General features: G+C 39.1%; 1 protein-coding gene across 4 annotated transcripts in view; it reads left to right on the forward strand.

The window, feature by feature from the left end:
• Window positions 1-26,724, forward strand: part of ATAD2B (ATPase family AAA domain containing 2B) — a 221,521-nt gene that overhangs the window by 125,481 nt on the left and 69,316 nt on the right. For all 4 annotated transcript variants that reach the window (XM_002710061.5, XM_070069369.1, XM_070069368.1 and 1 more), the window contains exon 18: window positions 14,547-14,733. In XM_002710061.5, the coding sequence (XP_002710107.1) occupies window positions 14,547-14,733 (187 nt within the window). The remainder of the gene's footprint in view (window positions 1-14,546; window positions 14,734-26,724) is intronic.

Consider the following 26,724-nt stretch of genomic DNA (forward strand, 5'->3'; position numbering starts at 1 on the left):
TTATTTAGTGAAAGATTATACCTGTGACTATAAAGTACGTTGAAAGTATATTATGGCAAAAAATAAAAAGTAAGGAGGAGGGTGGGAGGGAGGATGGGAAGTACCATTATGGGCTTGAAATTTGTATATATGAAATACATGAAATCTGTTCTATTTATGTAAATAAAATTTTTTTTTAAATTCTCAAAAGACATATGTTGGAGCTGGTGTTGTGAAACAGCAGGTTAAGCCACTGCCTGCTATGCAAGGTTGGATTCCCAGCTGCTCCCCTTCCCATCCGGCTGCCTACTAATGCTTCTGGGAAAGCAGTGGAAAATGGCCTCAGTTTTGGGCCCCTGCTACCCACATGGGAGACTTAAATGAAGTTCCTGGCTCCTGGTTTCGCCTGGACCCAGGACAGGCTGTTGTAGCCATTTGGGGAGTGAACCAGCAGGTGGAAGATCTCTCTCTCTCTCCTTCTCTCTCTCTTTAACTCTGCTTTCAAATAAATAAATAAGTAAATATTTTTAAAAATATTTTCCAGTTTTATGAGATAGATGTATTTTCCACAATGGATTATAGACTTAGATTTTGATATTAGAAACCTATGAAAGTTTTTCATTTTTACTTTTTAAATTTTATTTTAAAAGTCATTTGTTTATTTTTATTTTATTTGAAAGACAGAAAGATCTTCTAGCCATTGGGTCACTCCCCAAATACCCACAACAGTCAGGGCCTGGTCAGGCTGAAACCAGGAGCCTGGAACTCCATCCTGATTTGCCATGTGGGTTATCAGGACCCAAGCACTTGAGCTATCACTTGTCATCTCCCAGAGTTTTAGCAGGAAGCTGGATTGGAAGTGGAGTAGTGGGCACTGAAACCAGGCATTCTAATATAGGATACAGTTGTCCCAAGAGGCCTTTTAACCATTGTGCTCTGTTTGACTTTTTTTTTGTTTGCATTGTATTCAACTTTAAGAGCATCCCTTGCCTCTGATTTAATGTGTACCAAAAAGTATGGCTCATTTTGTTTGCTTTGGGTGTTTCTGAAAGAATTGGTTTATTTTTAAGTTTCTATTATATAAGCCTTTCTTTTTCTTTTTTTTTTTCCCCAAAGAAACCTTTTATTTAATGAGTATAAACTTCATAAGTACCCATCCTCTCACCCCACTTCCACTCAACCTCCTCCTCCCTCTCGGATTCCCAGTCCCATTCTCCATTAAGATTCATTTTCAATTTATACACAGAAGACTAACTCTATACTAAGTAAAGATTTCAGCAATTTGTGTGCTTGTGCGCGCGCGCAAACACATACACACTATAAAAAACTGTTTGTAAACAAGTTTTACAATTTTTTTTTAAAGATTTATTTATTTATTTGAAAATCAGAGTTACACAGAGAGAGAAGGAGAGGCAGAGAGAGAGGAGTCTTCCATCTGCTAGTTCACTCCCTAATTGGCCTCAACAGCTGGAGCTGTGCTGTTCTGAAGCTGGGAACCTGGAACTTCTTCCAGGTCTCCCATATAGGTGCAGGGGCACAAGGATTTGGGCCATCACCATCTTCTACTGCTTTCCTGGGCCATCACAAGGAGCTGGATCGGAAGTGGAGCAACCAGGACTCAAACCAGCACCCATATGGGATGCCGGCACTGCAAGCTGTGGTTTTACCTGCTGTGCTACAGCACCAGCCCCTCCTGTTGTTAATTTAACAATTAACACTCTTATGGATGACATCAGTGATCACCTGAGACTCTTGACATGAGCTGCCAAGGCTGTGGAAGCCTTTTGAGTCCACAGTCTCCATCAGTTAGTAGACAAGGCCATAAGCAAAGTGTAAGTTCTCTCCTCCCTTCAGAGAAAAGTACATCCTTCTTTGATGTCCTCTTCTTTCTACTGGGGTCTCACTCACAGAGATCCTTCATATGTAGGACATTTTTTTTTTTGCCACAGTGTCTTGGTTTTGCATGCCTGAAATGCTCTCATGGGCTTTTCAGCCAGACCAGAATGACTTAAGGGCTGATTCTGAGATCAGAGTGCTATTTAGAGCGATTGTCATTCCATGAGTCTGCTGTGTGGAGTGCTTCCCATATTAGAGCATTTTCTCCCTTTTAATTCTATTATTACCAGACACTTGATCTTATTTATATGATCCCTTTAACACTGAATCCTATCTATATGATCAGTTTAACATATTAATGTGATCACTTTAACACATAATATGGTACTATTACCATCCAGCTCAATGGGATTTGGAATCTCATGGCAAGTTTTTAGCTGTACCCTTAGACGTGTATCCATTGGAATGTATGTAGAACTATATAGCTTTACAGTTACAGACTTCCTCCTCCCTCTCTTATTCCCACTCTTGTTTTTTACTGGGATCTTTTTCCAGTTGACTTTATACAAATATGATTAATTCTATGTTAACCTGCTGAGCCAGGGCATTAACCCGCTGTGCCACAGCACCAGCCCCTAATTCTATGTTGAGTTCAACCAGTGGTATTAAGAAGAAGGAAAAAAAAAACTTCCTCAACAATCAAGACAAAGGGCTGTTCAAGTCATTGCTTCTTAAAGAATCAGTTTCACTTCTACAGGTTTCCCTTTAGGAGCTCTGTTAATAATCACAGATCAGGGAGAACATATGGTATTTGTCCCTTTGGGACTGGCTAATTTCACTAAGTATGATGGTATGATGTTTTCTAGATTCATCCATTTTGTTGGAAATGACTGGGTTTCTTTTCTCTTTTTCTTTCCTTTTCCTTTTTCTTTTTTTACTGCTGTGTAGTAGGTCATAGAGTGCATATTCCATAATTTCTTTATCTGTTCTTCAGTTGATGGCCATTTAGGTTGATTCCATGTCTTAGATACTGTGAATGGAGCTGCAATAAAACATGGGGGTGCAGATAACTCTTTTATTTGATAAACCTTTCTAAATCACTGATTTGAATTGAGCAACTATATTTTTGAAGATTTTTTTGAAGTTTCAAAAATATTTATTTATATTTTTGTTTCACTCTCCAATTCATCTAATTTTAATTTGTGTATTATATGTCAGGCAATATTCTAGATCCTGCAAACATAGTAAGATTTAAGATAGTTCTTATTTTGGAGAAGTTGTCGTTATGGGGGCTGGCTGACATTTCAGGTATGTCCAGCCTAAAGTTGAACAAATTCTGTTGGGAAGGCTTCATATAGGAAATAATGATATTCATTGTCCTTTTGAGTGTAAAGGGATGGGAGTTAGCACCTAAGTGCTTATTCCAAACTAGACATGTGCTAGGTTTGTAATCATCAGGGCTTCATATACAGGAATATACATGGGCCTCTTAAGCATTTATTTACACTGTCATTTTTTAGATGAGAGAATTGAAGCACAAAAGAGTTTAATTATGAATGATCATGCTGCTTGCATATGCCAAAGCCAGTCTCCAGCTGTTTCCTGGGATCATATTTTTCCAAATTATTTTTTGAGCATAGTAGTGAGACAGGGAATATTATTGCTTCTTGGGGTAAGCTGAGCAGAATGATTTTTCACACTCTCCAAGAAGCAAACTCCTTAGAATAGTGAACTTTAGTAAGGGCTACACATTGTGAGGGTCTTTGTGTTGTTATTTACGTTTGAGCAGCATGTGTTAGTGTGCTAGATCAGTGTGGAGAAAGGTACTAGACAGCAAGAAAGCCTGATGATAGTGCTTGCTTGCAGTCACACTGCCTAGGCTGTTATAGCTGCTGGGATTCTGGGAATAGTCTCCTTATTGAAATGTTTAAACCATTTTTGTATTTTTTTTTAGATTTTAGATAAAGTAGAAATCAAAATAATTAAGGTCTACCAATCTGGTAGAGAAGCTTTATGATTATGATTTTTTCTTTTTTGCTTTATCTTACCATAAGGGGATTAGAAACACAGCTTTATGAGCTTTTTTCCAAATGAAAACAGCTTTTTTTTGTGTGTGTGTGTGTGTTAAGAAAGATGATAGACTCTGTAGAAAATTCAAGTAATAAAGAAGAAAGTAAAAATTAAAGCAGCTTAAGGTAATATTTGTTAAAGCTTTGGTGAGTGGGGCCGGTGCTGTGGCACCGGCATCCCATGTGGGCACTGCTTCTAGTCCCAGCTGCTCCTCTTCTGATCCAGCTCTCTGTGATGGCCTGGAAAGGCAGTGGAAGGTGGCCCAAGTCTTTGGGCCCCTGCACCCATGTGGGAGACCCGGGGGAAGCTCTTGGCTACTGGCTATGGATTGGTGCAGCTCCAGCCATGGCAGCCAATTGGGGAGTGAACCAGCAGATGGAAGAACTCTCTGTGTCTCTACCTCTCTCTGTAACTCTGTCTTTCAAATAAATAAAATAAATTAAAAAAAAGTTTTGGTGACCACACTTCAATGTTTTCTCTATATGTATAAATAGACAAGCATATTATTTTATGGAGATTATATCCTCCTATAAGGTGTTAATGTAACTTTTTTTTTTTGTGTTAGGAATGTTTTTCCTATCAGTCTATATTTAATATCATTCTTTTAAGATAGCTGCGTTGTAGGGGCCGGCGCTGTGGCTCACTAGGTTAATCCTCTGCCTGTGGTGCCGGCATCCCATATGGGCACCGGGTTCTAGTCCTGGTTGCCCCTCTTCCAGTCCAGCTCTCTGCTGTGGCCCGGGAGGGCAGTGGAGGATGGCCCAAATGCTTGGGCCCCTGTACCTGCATGGGAGACCAGGAGGAAGCACCTGGCTCCTGGCTTTGGATCGGCGCAGCGCCGGCCGTGGCGGCCATTTGGGGAGTGAACCAACAGAAGGAAGACCTTTCTCTCTGTCTCTGTCTCTGTCTCCGTCTCTCTCTCACTGTCTATAACTCTACCTGTCAAATTAAAAAAAAAAAAAAGATAGCTGCATTGTATCTTTTTTTTGATATTCCATAATTTATAGACCCTTATTGATAATGGTTGAAGTTTTCAGTTTACTGTTTTAAAAACAGTGCTGTGATAGTCATCTTTCTAACTCTACATCTTTACATTATTACCTAATTTTGAGCTTTATGGTAAATTTTAAGAACTACAATTGCTGTGTCAAGAGGTATATGCATTTATTTGCTTATTTTTAAATTAAAAAAAATTTAAAATATTTATTTATTCGAAGTTACAAAGAGGCAGAGGCATAGGTTGAGAGAGAGAGAGAGATCTTCCATCCGCTGGTTCACTCCTCAGATGGCCACAACAGCTGGAGCTGCACTGATCTGAAGCCAGGAGCCAGGAACTTTTTCCAGGTCTCCCCATGGGTGCAGGGGCCCAAGCACTTGGGCCATCTTCCACTGCTTTCCCAGGCCATAGTAGAGAGGTAGATCGGACGTGGAGCAGCCGGGACTTGAACTGGCGCCTATCTGGGATGCCGGGACTGCATTGCAGTGGCTTTAATTGCCACACCACAGCGCCAGCCCCCCCAAAAAAATTTTTTTTTTTTTAAATTGCCAGGCAGAGTTAGACAGTGAGAGAGAGAGAGAGAGAGACAGAGAGAGACAGAGAGAAAGGTCTTCCTTCCATTGGTTCACTCTCCTAATGGCCGCTACGGCCGGCGCTGTGCGGATCCAAGGCAGGAGCCAGGTGCTTCCTCCCCATCTCCCATGTGGGTGCAGGGACCCAAGCACTTGGGCCATCCTCCTCTGCCCTTCCGGGCCACAGCAGAGAGCTGGACTGGAAGAGGAGCAACTGGGACTAGTACCCAGCACTTCAACTGGGACTAGAACCCTGGGGTGCCAGCGCCGCAGGCGGAGGATTAGCCAAGTGAGCCATGGCGCCGGCCCAAAAAATGTTTTTAAAATTCATTTAAATGGCCGGCGCCGCGGCTCACTAGGCTAATCCTCCACTTTGTGGCGCTGGCACACTGGGTTCTAGTCCCGGTCGGGGCACCGGATTCTGTCCCGGTTGCCCCTCTTCCAGGCCAGCTCTCTGCTGTGGCCAGGGAGTGCAGTGGAGGATGGCCCAAGTGCTTGGGCCCTGCACCCCATGGGAGACCAGGATAAGTACCTGGCTCCTGCCATCAGATCAGCGTGGTGCGCCGGCCGCAGCGCACCGGCCGTGGCGGCCATTAGAGGGTGAACCAACGGCAAAAGGAAGACCTTTCTCTCTGTCTCTCTCTCTCACTGTCCTCTCTGCCTGTCCAAAAAAAAAAAAAAAAAAAAATTCATTTAAATGGAAGAGTGAGACACACGTGTGCATGCACGCACACACACGCACTGAGAGAGAGAGCAAGAGTGAGTGAGAGAGAGAGAGAGATCTTTCATGTATTGCTTCACTCCTCAATTACCTTACAATGACCAGGTCTACACCAGTCTGATGCCAAGAGCCAAGAACTCCATCTGGGTCTACTATGTGCATTGTGGGAAATAAAGGACATAAGCCATGATGATCTGCCTGCAGGCACATTAGCAAGAAGCTGTATTAGAAGTGGAGCTAGGACTCCATTCCAGGCACTCTGGTATGGGTTGTGGGTGTCCCAAGTAAAGTCTTAACATGATGTACCACAATCCCTACCCCTATTTTTCTTAAATAATAACAATAAAAAATACTTGGGAGGCAGATAGCCAGAGAGAGAGAAGGAGAGCTGGTTTACTCCCATATGTCTGCAACAGCTAGGACTGGGCTATGGCTGAGTCTGGGAGCTGGGAACTCTATGACAGATTGGGGGCAGAAGCCCAGATGTCTGCACCATTGTCATTGCCTGTCAGGTCTGCATTAGTAGGAAGCTGGAGTCCGGAGCAGAAGGTAGCTGTGAAACCTAGGCACTCCCATATGGAACCCAAGTGTCTTGACTGGTGTCTTACCTGCTGGGCCAAGCTGCTGCCCCAAAAGCTATATACATTTAAAACTTTGAAACAGTTTGTTGAATTGCTATCTAGAAAGGTTGTACCAAGTTACCTTTCCACCACTCATGTATAACAGTACTATATTTCCTGTAGCCTTGTCAATTCTGAGCTTTGCTTGTCTTTTAAAATATTACCCTCCAGAGAGATGAAAATAGTATCTTCATATTTGAATAGTTTGTTCTATATTTTTTAAAAAAGTATTTATTTATTTATTTGAAAAGCAGAGTTACAGAGAGAAAGAGGAAGAGACAGAGAGAGAGTCTTCATCTGCTGGTTTATGCTCCAAATGGCTGCAACAGCCAGGGCTGGGCCAGCTGAAGCCAGGAGCCTGGGACTTTATCTGGGTCCCCCACATGGGTGAGAGCTGCTACCTTACCAGGTATACCAGAAAGGAGCTGGATTGGAAGTGGAGCAGCTGGGACTTGAACCAATTCTCATATGGAGTGCTGGGGTTGTGGGTGGTGGCTTAGCCTGCTGTACCACAATGCTGGCCCCTCATTTGCTCTTTCTTAAATTCATTCAGTCATTCAGATTTTTTGTAAAAAAGTGTCTGTTATGTGCCAGACCTTATGCTAAGGACTTAGGATATGTCATTGAACAAAGTGAACTAAGTTTAGATGGAGGAAACAAATACTAAAACAATAAATGTGATAGAGAAATAGGGTGTATGTATGCACACATGACAGAGAATGTTAGAAGACAAATACTATAGAAAAATATAGAGAATTGGTAAGAAATTAGAGAGTCATTAGGAGTGGGATGAGCCACAGAATATTTTTAGACTGACATTTTGGCATGTTAAGACAAAATTTGTGCTTTTGTTCTCATTCCTACCGTTTATAGAAATACCAATTTTTGGCCGGCACCGCGGCTCACTAGGCTAATCCTCTGCCTTGCGGCGCTGGCACACTGGGTTCTAGTCCTGGTCGGGGTGCTGGATTCTGTCCCGGTTGCCCCTCTTCCAGGCCAGCTCTCTGCTGTGGCCAGGGAGTGCAGTGGATGATGGCCCAAGTGCTTGGGCCCTGCACCCCATGGGAGACCAGGAGAAGCACCTGGCTCCTTCCATCGGATCAGCGCGGTGCGCCGGCCGCGGCGGCCATTGGAGGGTGAACCAACGGCAAAGGAAGACCTTTCTCTCTGTCTCTCTCTCTCTCACTGTCCACTCTGCCTGTCAAAAAATAAAAAAATAAAAGAAATACCAATTTTCACATCATCTCACTAATAATGGATATTAAAGTTAATCTTTAGTTTATCAGTCTAACAGATAAATATATGTCATTATTGGGGCTGGTGCTGTGGCATAGTGGGTAAAGCCGCTGCCTTAGTGCTGGCATCCCATACGGGCACCAGTTTAAGTCCTGGCTGCTCCAGTTCTGATCTAGCTTCCTGCTGATGTGCCTTGGAAAGCAGCAGAAGATGGCCCAAGTCCTTGGGTCCCTGCACCCATGTGCGGGATCTGGAAGAATCCAGATTCTTCCAGATGGGCCCCTGCGCCTGTATGGGGAATCCTGGCTCCTGGCTTTGGACTGGTCTAGCTCTCTCTGTTGTGGACATTTGGGTAGTGAACCAGTGGTTGGAAGATCTCGCTTTCTCTCCTTCTCTCTCTCTCTAATTCTGTTCAGATAAATAAATAAATCTTTAAAAAATAATGTCATTATTTCCATTTTCTTAATTTTTAATCTTCATATTAATGACCACCATATTCTTTTCAAGACTAGCTAGTCTTGCACCTTAGACCCTGTCCAGCTGCTTGTCTTTCTCTTGTTGTGCCACACATCTTTCCATGTGTAATTAGACTGTATCTCCCCTTCTTTTCCTGTGAATAATCCAATCATCCATTCATTTGTCCCAGCTAGAATTTGACATCATCCTGAACTTCATTCTTTTTCTTCCTTTCTACATTTAGTCATTGACCAAGGCCTGCTGGTTTTTCTTACCTAAATGCCTCATCTCTGCCTATATTCCTTCTCCCTTTCTCTGAACCCATTCTTTTTTTTTTTTTTTTGTTAAGATTTTATTATTTATTTGAGAGGTAGAGTTACAGACAGTGAGAGCAAGAGACAGAGAGAAAGGACTTCCATCCGTTGGTTCACTCCCCAAATTGCTGCAACGGCCAGAGCTGCACTGATCCGAAGCCAGGAGCCAGGTGCCTCTTCCTGGTCTCCCACGCAGGTGTAGGGGCCCAAGCACTTGGGCCATTTTTTTTCTGCTTTCCAGGCCTTAGCAGAGAGCTGGATCGGAAGAGGAGCAGCTGGGACTAGAACCAGTGCCCATATAGGATGCCAGCACCGCAGGCAGAGGACTAACCTGCACCACACTGTTGGCCCCTGAAACCATTCTTATTTAGTCTGTCATTAACATCTCAGGCCTGGATTACCATAGCAGAACCTTTACCTGGCCAACTTTTTAATTTAATTTATCATTTTGCCTTCTTTCAAAACGCTTTCTTATACTTATATTCTGAGCTAGAGTTATTCGCACAAAGCGTGAGTGTATTATGACACTCCTTTCTCAAGTTTCTTTCTTTCTTTTTTTTTTTTAGATTTTTATTTTTATTCATTTGAAAGAGTTACAGAGAGAGGTAGAGACAGAGGGAGAGGTCTTCCAGCCGATGGTTCACTCCCCATATGGCCGCAACGGCCGGAACTGCACCGATTCGAAGCCAGGAACCAGGAGCCTCTTCTGGGTCTCCCATGCGGGTGCAGGGGCCCAAGGACCTGGGTCATCCTCCATTGCTCTCCCAGGCCATAGCAGAGAGCTGGATCAGAAGAGGAGCAGCCAGGACTAGAACTGGCGCCCATATGGGCTGCTGTCGCCCCAGGCCAGGGCGTCCCGCTGAGCCACAGCGCCGGCCCCTCTCAAGTTTCTTAATGCTTCCCCACTGTCTTCAGTATATATCCTAAACTTATAACATAGCTTACAAAAATTTTTATAGCTGTTCAAATTTTGTCTCTCTGTCCTCTGCCTCAACCCTAGTATCTTTACCCCTGCAATGCCCCAACATGTTAAACAAAGCTAGCTATATGAACTGTTTCAGTTACGCCAAAGGGCCATGCTTAGTTGAGCCGCTTTTCCTTTGCACATCCTGCTATTCTATTCTTCCTTGGAATTCATCCCTTCTGCTTCCATTCTGTAGGGTTTCTGCTTTGCTAACACATTTCCTGGAAAGCCTTCTATGAATCTCTGATTGAGGTCTCCCATAGTACAGTGTACTTAAACAATATTGTTTATTAATAGCACCAAATTATATGCTTCTTTTTCAATTATGAGTTCTGTGGTAACTTTGGTATTGTTGGCTCAAGACATGCAGCACTGGAGGTATTTTATAGTTGTTAAATGAATAAACATTTTCAAAATGTTACCTATTTCTGTTGTCTTTAAATTGTTTATATCCTTTGCTCATGAAGCTTTAAACAAGCACATAACTCTTTGTACTTTAAGAATCATTCCTGAGGCCGGCGCCGCGGCTCACTAGGCTAATCCTCCGCCTAGCGGCGCCGGCACACCAGGTTCTAGTCCCGGTTGGGGTGCCGGATTCTGTCCCGGTTGCCCCTCTTCCAGGCCAGCTCTCTGCTGTGGCCAGGGAGTGCAGTGGAGGATGGCCCAGGTGCTTGGGCCCTGCACCCCATGGGAGACCAGGAAAAGCACCTGGCTCCTGGCTCCTGCCATCGGATCAGCGCGGTGAGCCGGCCACAGCGCGCCGGCCGCGGCGGCCATTGGAGGGTGAACCAACGGCAAAGGAAGACCTTTCTCTCTGTCTCTGTCTCTCACTGTCCACTCTGCCTGTCAAAAAAGAAAAAAAAAAAAAAGAAAAAAAAAAGAAAAAAAAAAAGAATCATTCCTGTTTATGGAGAATTTGTTTTCTCATTTGGCTGTTTGCTATTTGATTCAGTCTGTAATTTGTTGAGTTATAGAATTTTTTAGTTTTTTTTAATTCAAAATACATGAACCTCTTGTTTTTTGTTTCTGTATTAGAATTCACTTGGCTTATGCTGAAATGAAAATCTATGTACTCCATATTTTTAAACATTTATCATCTATCCTTGATCTGTTTATTTTTGTGCTTATATAAAATTCTTCCAATCACTATAATTTGTTTCTTAGACTGCTTGTTATATTCCATTTTTTTTTTTTAATTTTACTTATTTGAAAGGCAGAGTTACAGAGAGAGGGAGATGTGTAGAGAGAGAGAGAGCTTCCTTCCACTGGTTCACTCCCCAAATGGCTGCAAAAGCCAGGACTGGGCCAGGCTGAAACTAGGAGCCAGGAGTTTCATCCAGGTCTCCCACGACAATCAAGGAGCCCAAGTACTTGGACCATCCTCTGCTGTTTTCCCAAGCACATTAACAGGGAGCTGGATTGGAAGTGGAGCAGCTGGGACTTGGAACAGTGCAGCTTAATCTGCTGTACCCCAGCGCTGGACCTGAAGTTCCATTTTGTTGTTGTTGTTTCCTTTCTTTGGCTTATTCTACATTTTACTAATTGTTATTTATAATGTGTTTTTTTAAAAGAATTATTTTATTTATTTGAAAGACAGAGTTACAGAGAGAGGTAGAAACAGAGAGAGGTCTTCTATCTGCTGGTTCACTCCCCAGATGGCTGCAATGACTGGAGTTGCGCCGTTCCGAAACCAGGAGCCAGGAGCTTCTTCCAGGTCTCCCACGTGGGTTCAGTGTCCCAAGCACTTGGGCCATCTTCTACTGCTTTCCCAGGCCATGGCAGAGAGCTGGACTGGAAGAGGAACAGCCGGGACTAGAACTGGCGCCCATATGGGATGCCGGTACTTCAGGCCAGGGCTTTAACCCATTGCGCCACAGTGCCGGCTTCTTATTTATAATATGTTTCAACAAAAAGTAGGTCATTTCTTAACATACTGGTGCAATAATCTTGGTTTTATAATCAGAATTTTTTTAAAAAGATGTATTTATTTATTTGAAAGAGTTACACAGAGAGAGGAGAGGGAGAGGGAGAGAGAGAGAGAGGTCTTCCATCCGCTGGTTCACTCCCCAGTTGGCCACAGCAGCTGGAGCTGCACTGATCGAAAGCCAGGAGCCAGCAACTTCTTCTGGGTCTTCCATGAGGGTGCAGGGTCCCAAGGACTTGGGCCATCTTCTGCTGCTTTCCCAGGCCACAGCAGAGCTGAACAGGAAGTGAAGCAGCCGCGACTGGAACTGGGATGTGGGATGCTGGCGCTTCAAGCCAGGGCATTAAACCACTGCACCACAGCGCTGGCCCCTATAATAAGAATTTGAACTCTTGCCTTTAAGTGTGTAATCTTGTATTTAACTTCTCTGAGCTGTGGTTTCCTCAACTGTTTAATAAATGAAATGATATGTTTCATGGAGTTTTTATGAAAATTTACCAAGAGATCTGTATGAAGTTCTTGTTACTAAAATATGTTTGGATGCTCTAAAATCATTAGGATGCTTTTCTAAAATTTTCTTGATATTCTTATTTGAATATTCTTTCAGATAAATGTTGAAAATAAGTGTTAACATCTTCCCCCAGATTCTTTTGAGATTTTGATTTGATATTTTTAAATGGATAAAATTTAAATGTTTTTGGGAGAATTGTCATCTTTAAGTATTTAGTTTTGCAGTTTAGTCTCAGTTTCACATTTTTTTTGCTAAGATTATTACTTTATATTTTTCCCTTTCATCTGTTTTTGCAGTTGTGAATAAAAGCTCCTTGCTTTTTTATTACATTGGTTATTGTTCATATTTAGGAAATTATTAATTTTTCTGTTTCTGTCCTTGGTTTTGTTTCTTTTTGCTGATACTTACTAGTGGTTCTCTTGGATTATCTTGTGTATAAGCATATCCTTTACGCCTGTTTTTTCCCCAATTTCTTTCTATTAGCTTCACTTTTAATTTGCTTTTATTCTTATTGTATTGCATTTAGAATTTCCAGCACTACTATAATGATATAGATAAGCTTGTTTCATTTATTATTTTAATACTATTATAGAATCTTGAAAATACAAATTTTTTCTTTTTTTTAAGATATATTTTTATTTATTTGAAAGGCAGAGTTACAGAGAGAGAGAGGGAGAGACACAGAGAGAGAGAGAGACAGAGACAGAGACAGAGAGAGACACAGACATCTCACACCTGCTGGTTCACTCCCCAAATGGCCACAACAGAGAATCTGTGCCAGGCCAAGGCCAAGGGCTTCTTCTGGGTCTCCCACATGAGTACAGGGGCTCAAGCACTTGGAGCATCTTCTACTGCTTTACTTGGCATGTTGACAGGGAGCTGGATCACAAGCAGAGCAGCTGTGTCTTGAACTAGTACCCAAATGGGATGCCAGTTTCATAGGTGGCAGCTTTACCTGCTACACCACAGGGCTGGCCCTGGAAATACAAAATTAATGTTTGGTTTAATGTATTTTCTTTCTCTGGTGTTGCTCGTGATGTCTTATATTACAGTAAGAGCAGTGAATTTTTGCTTGAAACAAAATTTATCATCTCTGAAAAGGTTCTAAAAATTAAAAAAAAAAAAGTTATTTGAGGAGGGGAGAGAAACAGAGCGGCAAGGGCATTCTCTTCATTTGCTGGTTCATTTTCCATGTGCCCACAATGGGCGGAGTTGAGTTGGGCTGAAACCTGGAGGTAAGAACTCACTCCACATCTCTCATGTGGGTGACAGGAACCCAAAAATTGAGTCATCATCTGCTTCCTTCCAGGGTTTGCATTAGCTGGAAGCTGGAATTGGGAACCAGAACTGACTCATGAACCCTGGCATTCCAGTATGGGGGCTGAGTGTCTTAACCATTAAGCCCAATGCCTACCCCTTTTGTGCTGTTTTTAAAATATATCTATTTAGGGGCCAGCCTTGTGGCTCAGTGGTTTAAAGCCCCGGCCTGCAGTGCTGGCAACCTATATAGATGCTGTTCCACTTCCAATTCAGCTCCCTGCTAATGTGCTTGGGAAATATATCTATCTTAACCCTTGTCTGCTGCTGAACAAAATACTTGAGACTCATAAATGTAAACTTAGTGTTCACAGTTAAGGAGTCTGCATGACCAAGATCAATGCACTGGCATGTTTGGAATCTGGTGAGGGCCTGGCCTCTGCTTTCAGGATGGTGCCTTGAGCACTGCTTCTTCTAGAGTGGACCAGCTCTGTGTCCTCACATGGCAGAAGCCCCCAAGAGGCTGGCTAGTTCCTTCAAGCCCTTTTATAAGGTCACTTGTCCACTTAATTGCCTCCTAGAGGTTCCATCTCATGAAACTGTCATGTAACAATTATTTCAGCATACTAATTTGTGGGAGACACATTTACACTAAAGCAGGGAGGAAATAGGCATAACATTAAATTTAGCATGTCAACCATTTTTTTTTAAATTCTACAAAAAAATTCTGCATTTAGAGTAACCTTTAGAACCTTCTCTTTATTGGAGAAGCGGACTTCTTAGCATTTCATCTTGAATAATTAATAACTAAATAACACAGTCTGATGCATCCCCAAGTTACTATATGTGATATTAAAGGATGAATACCAAGGTAGTTTAACTTTCTTTTAGAGTAGATTTTTTGGGACATCTTGGTTACTAAAATGATCAAAGATTTAAAAATCATGATTAAAGAAAAAAATCACTATTTTGATAAAATTCTGTTAATTTGTAGTTACATTCTTTTAATGTAAATATATTTGTGCACTCTTTTATATCTGTCTTCAGAATGTGTGGTTTTGAGATCATTATGTCTTATGTGTATTACAGGTCACCGTATCATCAGCCAACCTCTTACAGGCCACGATTATTGCTGTCTGGAGAACGAGGCTCAGGTCAAACTTCTCACCTTGCTCCAGCACTTCTGCATACTTTAGAAAGATTCTCTGTGCATAGACTAGATCTCCCAGCACTTTATTCAGTTAGTGCCAAAACACCTGAAGAATCATGTGCACAGGTAGGTCTCTAACATATTAAAGTACATTGCTTATATCTTGGTTTTATATATATATATATATATATAATATTGTATAGAGTTTATAGATAAGATTTTTTCAAAGAATGATAAAAAGGATATTAAGTTTTTATTGGTTTTCCATTAACATTCTGATATTGGAGCAGAAGATCCTTTTGCTATATTTTAAAGTGAGTTCATTGTTCTTTTCATATCCATCTTTGCTAAGATTTTAATGTCCTGTTTCATTACTTAGGACCTTATCATAGAAAAGGAAATTATATTCAATTTAAGATGTCAGGATTTACTATTAGTATTGAATACTCAGAGCAGCTCAAAAATTATGGATATTTGTATCAATAGTTAAATGTATTCGATATTTGATTTTCAACTATTTTATATTTGCTCTTCTGTGAAGCAAAGTTCTAGTGCTGCTATTTATATTTCCTGAAGTTTTTATATATATAACCATGAATATATTAGAAGTATGTTATGTTGGAACTAGAGATGAGGGGAATATGTTTCTTGAACTACAAGACTATGCCTTAACCATTTCTATATCTCTGACAGAGTCTAGCTCACAGTAAGTGCTTATTCATTAAATGATTTCATAATAACATTTCTGATCCATTAGAGCAATGTCATTTTGTACTCTGATATTTAGCCTACTTTTAGAGTTTAGGTAACAGGAGTAATAACTTATAAAAGTACTTCACATAGTTTTTTTTTTAAACTACATTTTGTACTCATGAATACTTAATAAATATACTGTAACTAACTGAAAACCATTCCCTACTTTATAGCAAGAAATAAGTATTTTAAAAACAGTTCATAGTAGTTTAATTTCTGTTTTATTCACAGTTCTCTGGGTATGAACATCCTAGCAGAACTTCACTATTACAAAGCCCCATTTATAGATTTATTTCCAAAACCCATGGCCTGAATAAAAGGCCGAATGCCAGTTATTTTGCTCCTGCTTTGATACGTTTAACTCAGCATCTTGGATGTGAGTTTTTTCCAGTAACGTTGATTTATATGTTTGCTCGTATCTTTCCTTTTAGTAAGAAAGTTATTACAGATTGATGCAGGTAAGAGGACTATCTGATACCATTTAAAATGAATCAAAATGATTTACTAGGAAAATATAAACTATGAAAATTGATTTGATAAAAGAAAGAACCCACATAGACACTAACCATGGAAGAGAAAATTGAGCAAGTGCCATAAAAGCACTAAATCTGGACAGTTTCACAGGTGAATTATTTTAATATTAAAGGATAAGTTAATTTTAATGCTGTTTAAAGTTTTCCAAAGTGTGGGAAAAAGGCATGAGTGTTTGGTGTAGTGTCTGGGACGCCTGTGTCCCATGTTGGAGTGCCTGGCTCTGATCTCTGACTCTGGCCCTTGATTCCAGTTTTCTGCTAATGCAGACCTTTGGAGGTGGCGATGATAGCTCAGCTAATTTGATTTCTGCTGCCCACATGGGGAACCCGGATCTAGTCCCCAGTTCCCAGCCTGGCCAAGTCCTAGTCATTGTGGGCATTTGGGGAGCCCACAGTGGATGGGAGCTCTCTTTCTCTTTGCCTCTCATGCAAACAAATAAATTGTAAACAAAGCCAAAAGCTGCACAAAATACAAGAGAAAGTAGGAAAGCTGTGACATTATCAGAAACAGCAGTACCAAACCTTTCAAAGAAATGTAAAGAAAACTGTAGACTAATTTCACTTAGGCAGTGATCATGAAGAAAATATTACAAATGGAATCCAGTAGCAAGAGTAATGTACAATTATAGAGGCATGCAATATTAATTTAGACATTTAGAGTTATAAATATTAGAAAGGATGCATTGAAGTTATAAATATGTTCCTATGAAATAATTGTATATTTTGAGAACTTACAATGTCAACTAAAACATTACTAGGGACAATAAGGCAATTTTATGAGGTAGGTGGTTTCAAAGTTAATGTTCAAATATCTATAGTTTTCTTTTACACAGATTATATCAAGTTAGAAATATAGTGGATGAAGAGGTCTCATTTAAAATAGCAACTAAGTTTACTGAAACAATTAATATGCAGTTCAACTGAAACAATTAATATGCAGGGCCTAAACGAAGAAAACTTTGAATAAATGAAAGTCACATCTGTTTGTAGTTACTGTACTACAATTCAGAGTATGGACTGAAGTCAATTTACAACAGATTAAAATCTCAGCTACCTTATTTATTGGTTGTGACCTTGGACAAACTGCTTATCCCTTAGAGCCTTGATTTCCTCATCCTTGAAATGGAAATAGTGATACTTACCATGAGATTATTTTGAGCATTAAAATAAGCTCATCAAATAGGTCAGGCTTATAGTACTCAGCAATTGTTGGTTATAACCATGCTTATCTCTACTACTGCTGCTGTTCCTTATTGATAGCTCATGGAGGGTAAGACTAGAAACGGAGAGCTGTGATGAGTTCTAAGTTAATGTAATTAAACTAAATGCCCCCCAAATTTTAGGGCAGAAATTTAAAAGAGTTCTGTTTCTTCTGGAAAATAAATGTGAGAATAGCAGAAAAAAAAACAAAAAAGAAAAAAGTGTAAGGACAAAGCCTTATCAGATTTTTCTAATGGGAAAAAATAATGAAGGAGCCCTAACAGACTTTTGTAGTATAACAAACTTGCAGTTATAAAGCATTTGTACCTCTGCAGGGTAGATAGATAAAATGATAGAACAGAATAGAGAATTCAAACTTAGATTTATGAGTAGCATGATCAAGACAATGAATACATTTCATATTAGTAGATGGAAGAAATGGGTTATTTAATAAATGATCTTAGAAAACTGGGTTGCTGTAATAGTGGCAAATGAAAAACAAAACAACTAAATTTCCTACCTTTTTCTATATCCCAAAATAAATTCTAGGTTATTAGTAGAAGGATAAAAGTGCTAGGAAAATTCGCAAGCTTCATATATTTATTATCTTCTGTTTGAGACAGTAATTTTTAAGCAAGGCACAAAAGCCAGAACATAGAGATGTGAAGGAATTTCACTGTATAAAATTTTAAATTACACCTGGCAAAAAGCATTCTTTAAATAAAATTAATGAACAAAGCTTGGGTAAAAGTATATTTGCAACAGACGAATCAAGGACAATTTTCCTAACTATTCAAAACTATCTTAAAATCAGTAAGAAAAAGAATAACAACCCAACACAAAAATTGGCAAAATAAGAGCCTTCCATTTACAGAAGAAATAGAAAATGCAACTAATAAAAATTTGAAGATTCTTAGCCTCACTTACAAATGAAAAAAACTATCAGTTTTGATTTTTTTTTTCTGCAGAAGATCTTTAATAGTATTACTGATGTCAAATTCTGAAGTCCACAGTCCCTTCAAGTAGAACACATGAGTTATAAGATACTATTAGCATCCAAATCAATAATTGAAACTGAAAATACGTTACATATATTTATATAAATACATTGATATTCTTATAAAATTAGATTTATGTCATATATATGTACAATTGTATATATAATAACTTTTCATTAATATGTATGTATTGTTCGCTGCAAAGAAAGAGATCTCTCGAAAAATGCTTTGTAACATATAATTTCTTATAAGATCAGTTACTTTGGTTGCATTCTACTGGCATATTCTCTGAGTCAATTTCTCAGAATTGACTAGTGAAAAATTGAAAAAGAGAATTAGGGGGATGGTATTGTGGTATAATGAGTAAAGCTGCTGCCTATTATGTTTGTCTCCCAGTTGCTCCACTTCCTATCCAGCTCCCTGCTTACGGCCTGGGAAAAGCAGTGAAAGATGGCCCAACTGCTTGGACCCCTGCCAAAAAGTTCCTGGCTCTTGGCTTTGGCCTGGCTAGACTTGGCCATTGTGACCACCTGGGGAGTGAACCAGGGATGGAAGATCTCCATCTTTTTGCTTTTTTCCCTCTCTCTCTGTAACTCTTATGTTTAAATAAAATAAATAAATTTCTTCAAAAAAGAAAAAAATTAGAAAAGAATATTATAAGTATTATATTTTTTTTGATTTTTATATGTTTCAGGTATTAACCTAAGTTATCATATTGATTTTTTTGTTACTCATCACAAGACCATAAAATATTAAATTGTTATTATTCTCATTTACTAATGAGAAAACTGAGATCCAGATAGGTTAAATAACTGCTGAATTCACAGAGTTAGTGAGTGATGTTATAAGAAATCAAGACTCTTCTAGAGTCTGCTTATTTTTTAAATCATGCTGCTAATATTGTCCTGTAAAGTTTTTGTTCATAAGAAAGGCAGAGTTCTAGAGAGATCTTCCATCTACTGGATTACCCCTCAAATGTCCACACATCTGGGGTTGGATCAAGCTGAAACTTTGGGCCAGCAACTCAGTCTGAGTCTCATGTATGGTTACCATGGATTGGGGCATGAGAACCATTTGCTGCTGCCTTCCAGAGTGTGCATTAACAGAAAGCTGAAATCAGGTTTGATTTTTAAAAAATGTAATAATACTCATACTTGGTAAGTACAAATGTAAATTTATTCAATGATTTAGGAGTATAGTTTGGCACTGTCTTTTAAAAGTTCAAGTACAGGGGCAGGACACCACTTGGGATGCCTGGCTGTTCTCTCGATTCTAGCTTCCTGCTAATGCATGTCCTGGGAGGCAGCAGGGATGGCTGAAATATTTAGGTCCCTGCTACCCATGTGGGAGACCCAAGTTGAGCTCCTGGCTCCTTATTTCAGTGTTTGCTGGCGTGAACTGTGATGGGCATTTGGGGGAGAACCAGCAGATGGGAGATCTCTGTCTGTCTCTAAAAAAATAAAGTAAGATGAATAATATATAAAAGTTCAAGTACATGTACCTTTTGAGCTGGGAATTATGTGTAGGAATTTTTCCTAAAGATAGGTTAGCTACAGTTTTTCAGTGCCAAATGTACAAAGATATTTAGCACAGCATTGGGTATAATTGCCAGGCAAAGCATAACAACAAACTAAATAGTCTTTAATGGGGAACTGGCTAAAATAAATTATGGAATATCTTGAGATCCAAAGGAATATTGTGAATTCATTCACAAAAATGAGGTAGATTTACATGGGCTGATATGGAAAGAGGAAAGAGATGTTAGTGAAAGAAAGAGCATCCCAAAAAACTGTTAATAATGGTTGTTGGCTTTGGGGAAGGAATTTGAATAATTGGGAACTGTGTGAACTGTTTAAGCTTCTACTCTGCTGTATTGTCTGGCATTTTGTCTTCTCTTAGCGATGTATTTGACTACATCAAGCAAAACTAAAAATAAATCACTTTGAAACGTTTTCACTGATATAGAGTCGCCTATCTGTTGTTATTCCTTATGGCTAACATGTATGCATATTCACAAACACAAGCACAGGCAAACATAGGCAAGGGAAGGCTTAGGAAGCAGTGTCGTGAACGTTATGCTGGGATCCTGGGCTTCATTTTCTGACTCCTAATTGGTTAAATGTGAATTCCAACCTCATACCCATCAGCTCTTTTACATTTCTTGGCTTTTGCTTCTTTTTTGTTGGCATTAGTTGGGGGGGGGGGGTGTTGGGAAGAAGTGTCACTTGGCATGGAAAACCCCAGAAACCCTCTGTTGTTGTTTTGGTTGTATTTTACTTCCTCTAATACACAAGACATCACAGCTCACACCCAGGAACTTCTGGGTAGAAGTAGAGTTCATTCTTGAGTGATTACCACATGGATGTCCATCTCTGAGGACAAAGTCAGGACTTCTTTTGAACACTGGCAGTATGTCGGGCAATCATGTCTTGGTTAATCTCTGCTTATTTGTATCTTAAGTGCCTATTTTAAATCATTTTCAATTCATAAACATAATACCATCTTTTAAAAAATATAGTGGCTGACACTGTGGCACGCAGGTAAGCCGCCACTTATGATGCTGATATTCCATGTTAGCCCTGATTCGAGTTCTGGCTGCTTCACTTCCCATCCAGTTCCCTGCTATCATGCCTGGGAAAGCAGTTGAAATGATTCCTTACCACCCATGTGAGTTCCAGGCTCCTATAGGCCTGGCCTAGCCCTGACTCTTGCAGCCATTTAGGGGAATGATCCAGCAGAAGATAGATCTTTCTCTTTTTCTCCTTCCCTCTCTGTCCTTCTCTCCCTGTAATTCTGCATCTCAAATAAATAATAAATAAATATTTTATATATATATATATAAAATTCTCTGAAAAGAGGCTGTATTATAATAAAACTCAGAAATTTTAAAATAATATGTACAGGTTTCACAAGCCTAGTTATAAAGTAGGTATGAAAGTCTGAGGGAAGGGGCTGCATTGTGGAGTATTGGGTAAAGCTGCCATCTTCGATGCTGGCATTTCATCTGGTCACTGGTTCATGTCCTGGCTTCTCTACTTCCTATCTAGCTCCTTGCTGATGTGCCTGGAAAAGCAGCAGAGGACGGCCCAAGTGCTTGGGCCCTCGCACACACATGGGTCACCCGGAGGAAGCTCCTGATTCCTGGTTCCTGGCTTTGGCCTGGCCCAGCCCTAGCTGTCGTGGCCATTTGGGGAGTGAACCAGCAGATGGAAGCTTGCTCTCTCTCCCTCTGTAACTCTGCCTTTCAAATAAATAAAATAAATGTTAAAAAAAAAAAAAAAAAAAAAAAAAAAAAAAAAAAAAAACCTCTGAGAGAAGAGTGGGCATGAGTCAGGTGCTAAAACCCTGGAAAGATTAAAAAGCCGTCTCTTTTTTCTTCTGCTCTATGAGTGTACACCCTTTGTTTTCTTCTCTCTTGCCTTACCTGTCTTGGGAGATATCCTTTAGGGCCATCTCTAGATAGATGTCGAATGTAAGGGTTCAGTCTATGGCAGTTTAAGCTTGTAAGCTTTTCTCCAGGCTCTAAGATACTTAGTATTAAGTTGGATATTTAGTGGCATTACATGGACAAAAAAGGCAGTCTTTAAAGTAAGAAATCTTAAATCACCTTTAAAGGGCTATATTTGATGTGTAGTGTGTTGGAATGAGGGAAGTACCCTACTTGATAATCTTTATGCTCTGGGGATTGTGTTTATTTGTATAAGTCTGTCCTTTGTAGCATATTCATGTGCAAGAATGTGTGAAACAGAACTTTTTTTTTCTCCTTATGAGTATCTCAACTATTGATCAGTATTATCAGTTGTGGTGAAGAAATGGTAGAGGAGTTAGTATCTACTATAGGGTTTTTCTGGTTGTTCATGCATCAGAATCAATTGGGGGTTCTTTTAAAAATTTCTGATTACCAATCTGTAGTTTAAAATGCATTCTGAGTATTACTATTCTGGGTCTTCAATAGATAGTACTTTTGAGATATAGCTCTTTAATGGGTCATTGTACCTTAGTTGGACATTTATTACTAAAATGAATGCCAGCATTTGTAACATTGCTCTGTGTGTGTGCACATATGCATGTGTATGTGTGTGTATTATATGTGTGTGCTTATGTGTATATGTGTATGTGTATGTGTGTACGTATGTTACTGACCTTTCCAAAGGTTTTGGTAGGAGAATGGAAAACCTTGGTATAGCCTGAAAGATTTATTGAGCATTATGCCAAGGTAGGAAAAGAGTCTTCAGATACTCTTTAAAAAAAAAAAACATCTGTGATTCCCTTTTCCTGACATCCTCAAGTGTATTTTTTGCCTTCTGTATTTCTACTGCTGACTTAGGAGGAAAAAAAAGCACTGCTGAGTGTGTTGTATTTTATTTTTTCATTAATAGAGAGGCAGGATTGAATTAATATATTTACATATGGTCTTTGAAAAACTTTGGAGTTACTCTATGGTTTGTAAATAAATAAGGTCTTTTGTGATAAATAAGGTATTTGCTGGGTGGAAATTTTAGAAATTTTATTTCCTTAGAAAGAAATTGTATCGGAAAATTCCCAGGGGGAATCCTTTTTGTGTGAGTGGCATTAAGGAATTAATATATTTACTTATGTGTATATTTTGGACGCTCTTGTGTTTGTGCTTAATGGGTCTCTGGGCTTCTCTGTAGCAGTCTGTATATATTTTGGATGCTTTTGAGTTTGTTCATGTGGTGTCTTGATTTTTCTACATAATATGGCTTTGTTTTGTTTTGTGTTGTAAATAAAATAAATTAGCTAGATTATATCATACATACTGAAATTCCTAAAGTCTTTAGAAAATGAAACATCAATAAAAGATGTGAGCAATTTCATTTTCATGATATGCTTTTATAATATTCATAATATAGCAGCCCAAACTAGTATAAATGTGTATTCTAACAGGCTGATTTTGTGTGCATATAAAGAAATTTGACACCTTATTTCTTGAATCCTGAACCTTCAGAAGCTAGACAGTGCCTTTTTTTCATAGAATATGCTCCATAAATATTAGGCACATGGACTGTAAATGAAGTAAAGGGACAGAAGTGGAATAAACTAGGTGACAGTGCAGTGATATTTATTTTAATGTTTTGTGATGGCATAACACAAGGAATTAAACTTATTTTATTATTCCTTTTTAATTTTTGCAATAATTGAGAGTGTTTTAGATCCCAAGACTTCTACTGCTTGTAATATTTTGTAACGGTAGTATATTCATGATACTGTTATTCTAGAAGTCTTTTATGATGAAGTTGTTTCCTTCTTTCTTGTGTAAACCCCCCCCCCCTTTTTTTTTATTTTTTGCCAGGCAGAGTTAGACTGTGAGAGAGAGAGAGGCAGAGAGTTATAGACAGTGAGAGAGAGACAGAAAGGTCTTCCTTCCATTTGTTCACTCCCCTAATAGCTGTTACGGCCGGTGCTGCGCCGATCCGAAGCCAGGAGCTGGGTACTTCCTCCCAGTCTCCCATGCGGGTGCAGGGACCCAAGCACTTGGGCCATCCTCCTCTGCCTTCCCGGGCCACAGCAGAGAGCTGACTAGAAGAGGAGCAACCAGGACTAGTACCCAGCGGCCCAACTGGGACTAGAACCCGGTGTGCCGGCACCGCAGGTGGAAAATTAGCCAAGTGAGCCACGGTGCTGGCTTGTGTAATCCCTTTTTAAACAAATGAAAACCATACTAGTTTTGACCTTTGTGTTTCAGTCATGTGTGTTTTTAAATTTTTTCTAGTTTTCAGTTTCTAAAGAAAATGTCTTATTTTGAGGCTATAAATTCTTAATTTAAAAAATATACTAAATTTTATGCACTCAGCATTTTAATTTGGTGGCTAAAATACTGACTTCAAAGTTTAGCTTTTGAGATGATTAGAACTCTTGTAAATGTAACTGCAGTTTATGTTATTGGAACTTCCTTGTATGATACTTCCAACTTCAGTGGCCTGATTTTTGCCTTCAATATCGTTATTATTTAGCAGAAGTAGTTTGTGAATTTTTTTTAACCAAGCAATTTTTAAAATTAGTTATATAAGGGACTGTGATGTCTAGGGCAAGAAGGAGGCCAGAAGGAAATGGAGTATATTGTTTAAATAATCAAAATGAACAGTTCACATATGCTGGTGTGTGTTCATTTTACTTGTGCAAGAGTGCTGGTCATGTCAGAGGTATTTTGAAACGGTTGGTTCAGTAATTTGGCCTACTGTCTTTTTTTCTCTATAACAGTTTTTCTGTTTTCTACTACACCTTGCACATCCACCAATCCAAGACACCCCGTAGGTGAGTATTTTTCTAGTTCTCAAATGGCATCACTTGTTCCCAAGACAGTTGCCGCTTCATTAAAACAAGGCTTTATTTTCCAACTTGAATTATCTGGTTATTTGATTTCACAGAGTGTATTTTACTATACAACTTTAAAAGTTAGTAACAAACTGCTGAAGAGCTATTTTTATATTACAAAAAAAAATCACAGTGGGATTAAACTTTTTTTCCTGATATTTATACTCTTAAAATTTTTAAATGCTCTTCTCAGATTCAATTTCTTCTGAATTTTCATTAGGAAAGAAAACTGGGGGATTAGAACAGGTAGGTTGAGTATTTAAAGAAAACAGCAAAGTTTTAATATTTTAAGATAATATGGAGTAAGGCATCAAAAAGAAAACTTGTTTTGGTAGTGCTTTTTAATTTTTTTCTAGAAATTAAGCATGGTTCCCCCCTAAGGGCTTAGGAGAAAAATTATAAGTATTCCCAAATATTGGTATCTGATGTAGTCAGGTTATTTCTCAATTCATGTAATTATACACTCGTGAATCAGAAAGCCTAATAAGCCTTTTTACTTTTCTGTATTTAACTTAAGAGTTGTCTGATTTTTTTCCCCCTTCTGGGTTTTTAAATATAATTTAAAAATTTTACCAAGGATATTTTTCTAAAGGCTTTGGAAATAGCAAGGTCTATAGAATATCATTAATCTGTTAATTTTGAGGGGATTAGATGAAAAGAAATAAAGGCCCCAATTTGTTCATATCTGGTGGTGCTTGTATCTAGTTCAGCCTTGCAAATACTGTGGAACACTTGCAGTTCTGTGGTATTTAACTTCTGACTCTGTAAAGTTCTTAATATCCCTCAATTCTCTGATGCTGTTCCCATCCTTTCTGATACTTCATAATGAGCTAGATGCTCTCAACACGTGTTCCTAGAGAACCTAACCTAGAAGTACTAGAATGAAAGGCAAAAATTCATTTTTCAAGAAGGCATGTTTTCTCATCTCTCTTGCGCCCTGGGCATGTGGCAGCTTGCATGGCTGGATCAGATGGTTAGTTTTGTGAGGTTTCTCAGTAAGTTGCGGCTCAGTCTTTTTCAGGTGGTCACCTCTCTCTCCTGGCTGACTCTCCCTCCCAAGTTTTATCAGCAGAGTGGGGAATTGGAAAGCAGCGAAGGAGTTGGTCCCTGTATTCCACATACTATGCCTGATTTATGTGGCATGAATTTTTTTTTTTTTGAAACAAATGCTTTAGTAGCCTTTGTGCTCCTGTGTGGCTCCTTCCTTTTGCCAATATTTATACTGATTTTTCTTGTATGAATTTTATAAAAGTACTTTTGGGGGGAAAAAAATCCCTGGATTTTCAAGATCCTGGATAGGTTTGTGCCTGTTTGCAATGTAGGTCTAAATTTGAGACTCCTGAAGGAGCTGTCCTGTTCAATGTTCTGGATTGGTGGATATGCAAATATTACATTTGATGTGAGTGGTTGCAATATAGACATTTCTTCCAATTTTAGGGAAGAGTTTTGAGTCTCTTTCATCTGGTTTACTATTGGCAATGCATTTGATTTTGCACAGGAGGTTTAAAGCTGTATAAAATGTATTATTTAAAAATTCATGCAACTGATAAATTTTACTCATTAAAGAAAAATAATCTTTTTATTTTTAGGAAATTTTCTGATAATCCCAATCATTTTAAATGTTAGATTCTTATTTCTGTATCTTATGCAACAGATAGGCTAACAGAATTGTATACAAAATAAGAGAAAATAAGTAGAGAATTTTAGGGATAGAATTATCAAATTAGATTGAAGAAATGTAGTCAGATTTTTACGTTTATACCTAACCTTGTTAAAAAATAATGAAGAGATGTCATATTAACAAGTGAGAATTGGCTGATGGGCTGTTGAGCTGTGGACTCATATGTAAAGGATGGTAGCTCTGCTTGCAGCTTACTAATAGCCAACCTTGTCCTTACTGGTGTGTGTTGGCAGAATGCCATTGAAGCTGTGATTAGGATTCTCTCTTTTAACACCTTACGAGTACTTCATTTTCAAGCTCATTGTATTTTCTGACAATGGAGGTATCGCAGAGATTTTTGCTAATTTATTTATTGTGCTTTAGAGAAGTAAGAATATTTGTGACTGTTTTATGAAAGATTGAACTAAGGTGATGGGGGAAGTTGAGTAAGTGATTCAGCAAGTGGCTCATTGATTTCAAGTTGCAGGGTGATACATCTTGATTAAGATATCTATTTGATTCATATGTGGAGTGATTCTTTTTAGGCCATGGGCTTATATATGTAAACCACATTGTCCTTTTCTTCTGTTTAAAAGGTTCCTGGTCTCTCTCTAACATGGGTGAATATAGGTGCATG

This window comes from Oryctolagus cuniculus, chromosome 2, assembly GCF_964237555.1.
Source record: "Oryctolagus cuniculus chromosome 2, mOryCun1.1, whole genome shotgun sequence".
In the NCBI taxonomy this organism is placed as follows: Eukaryota; Metazoa; Chordata; class Mammalia; order Lagomorpha; family Leporidae; genus Oryctolagus; species Oryctolagus cuniculus.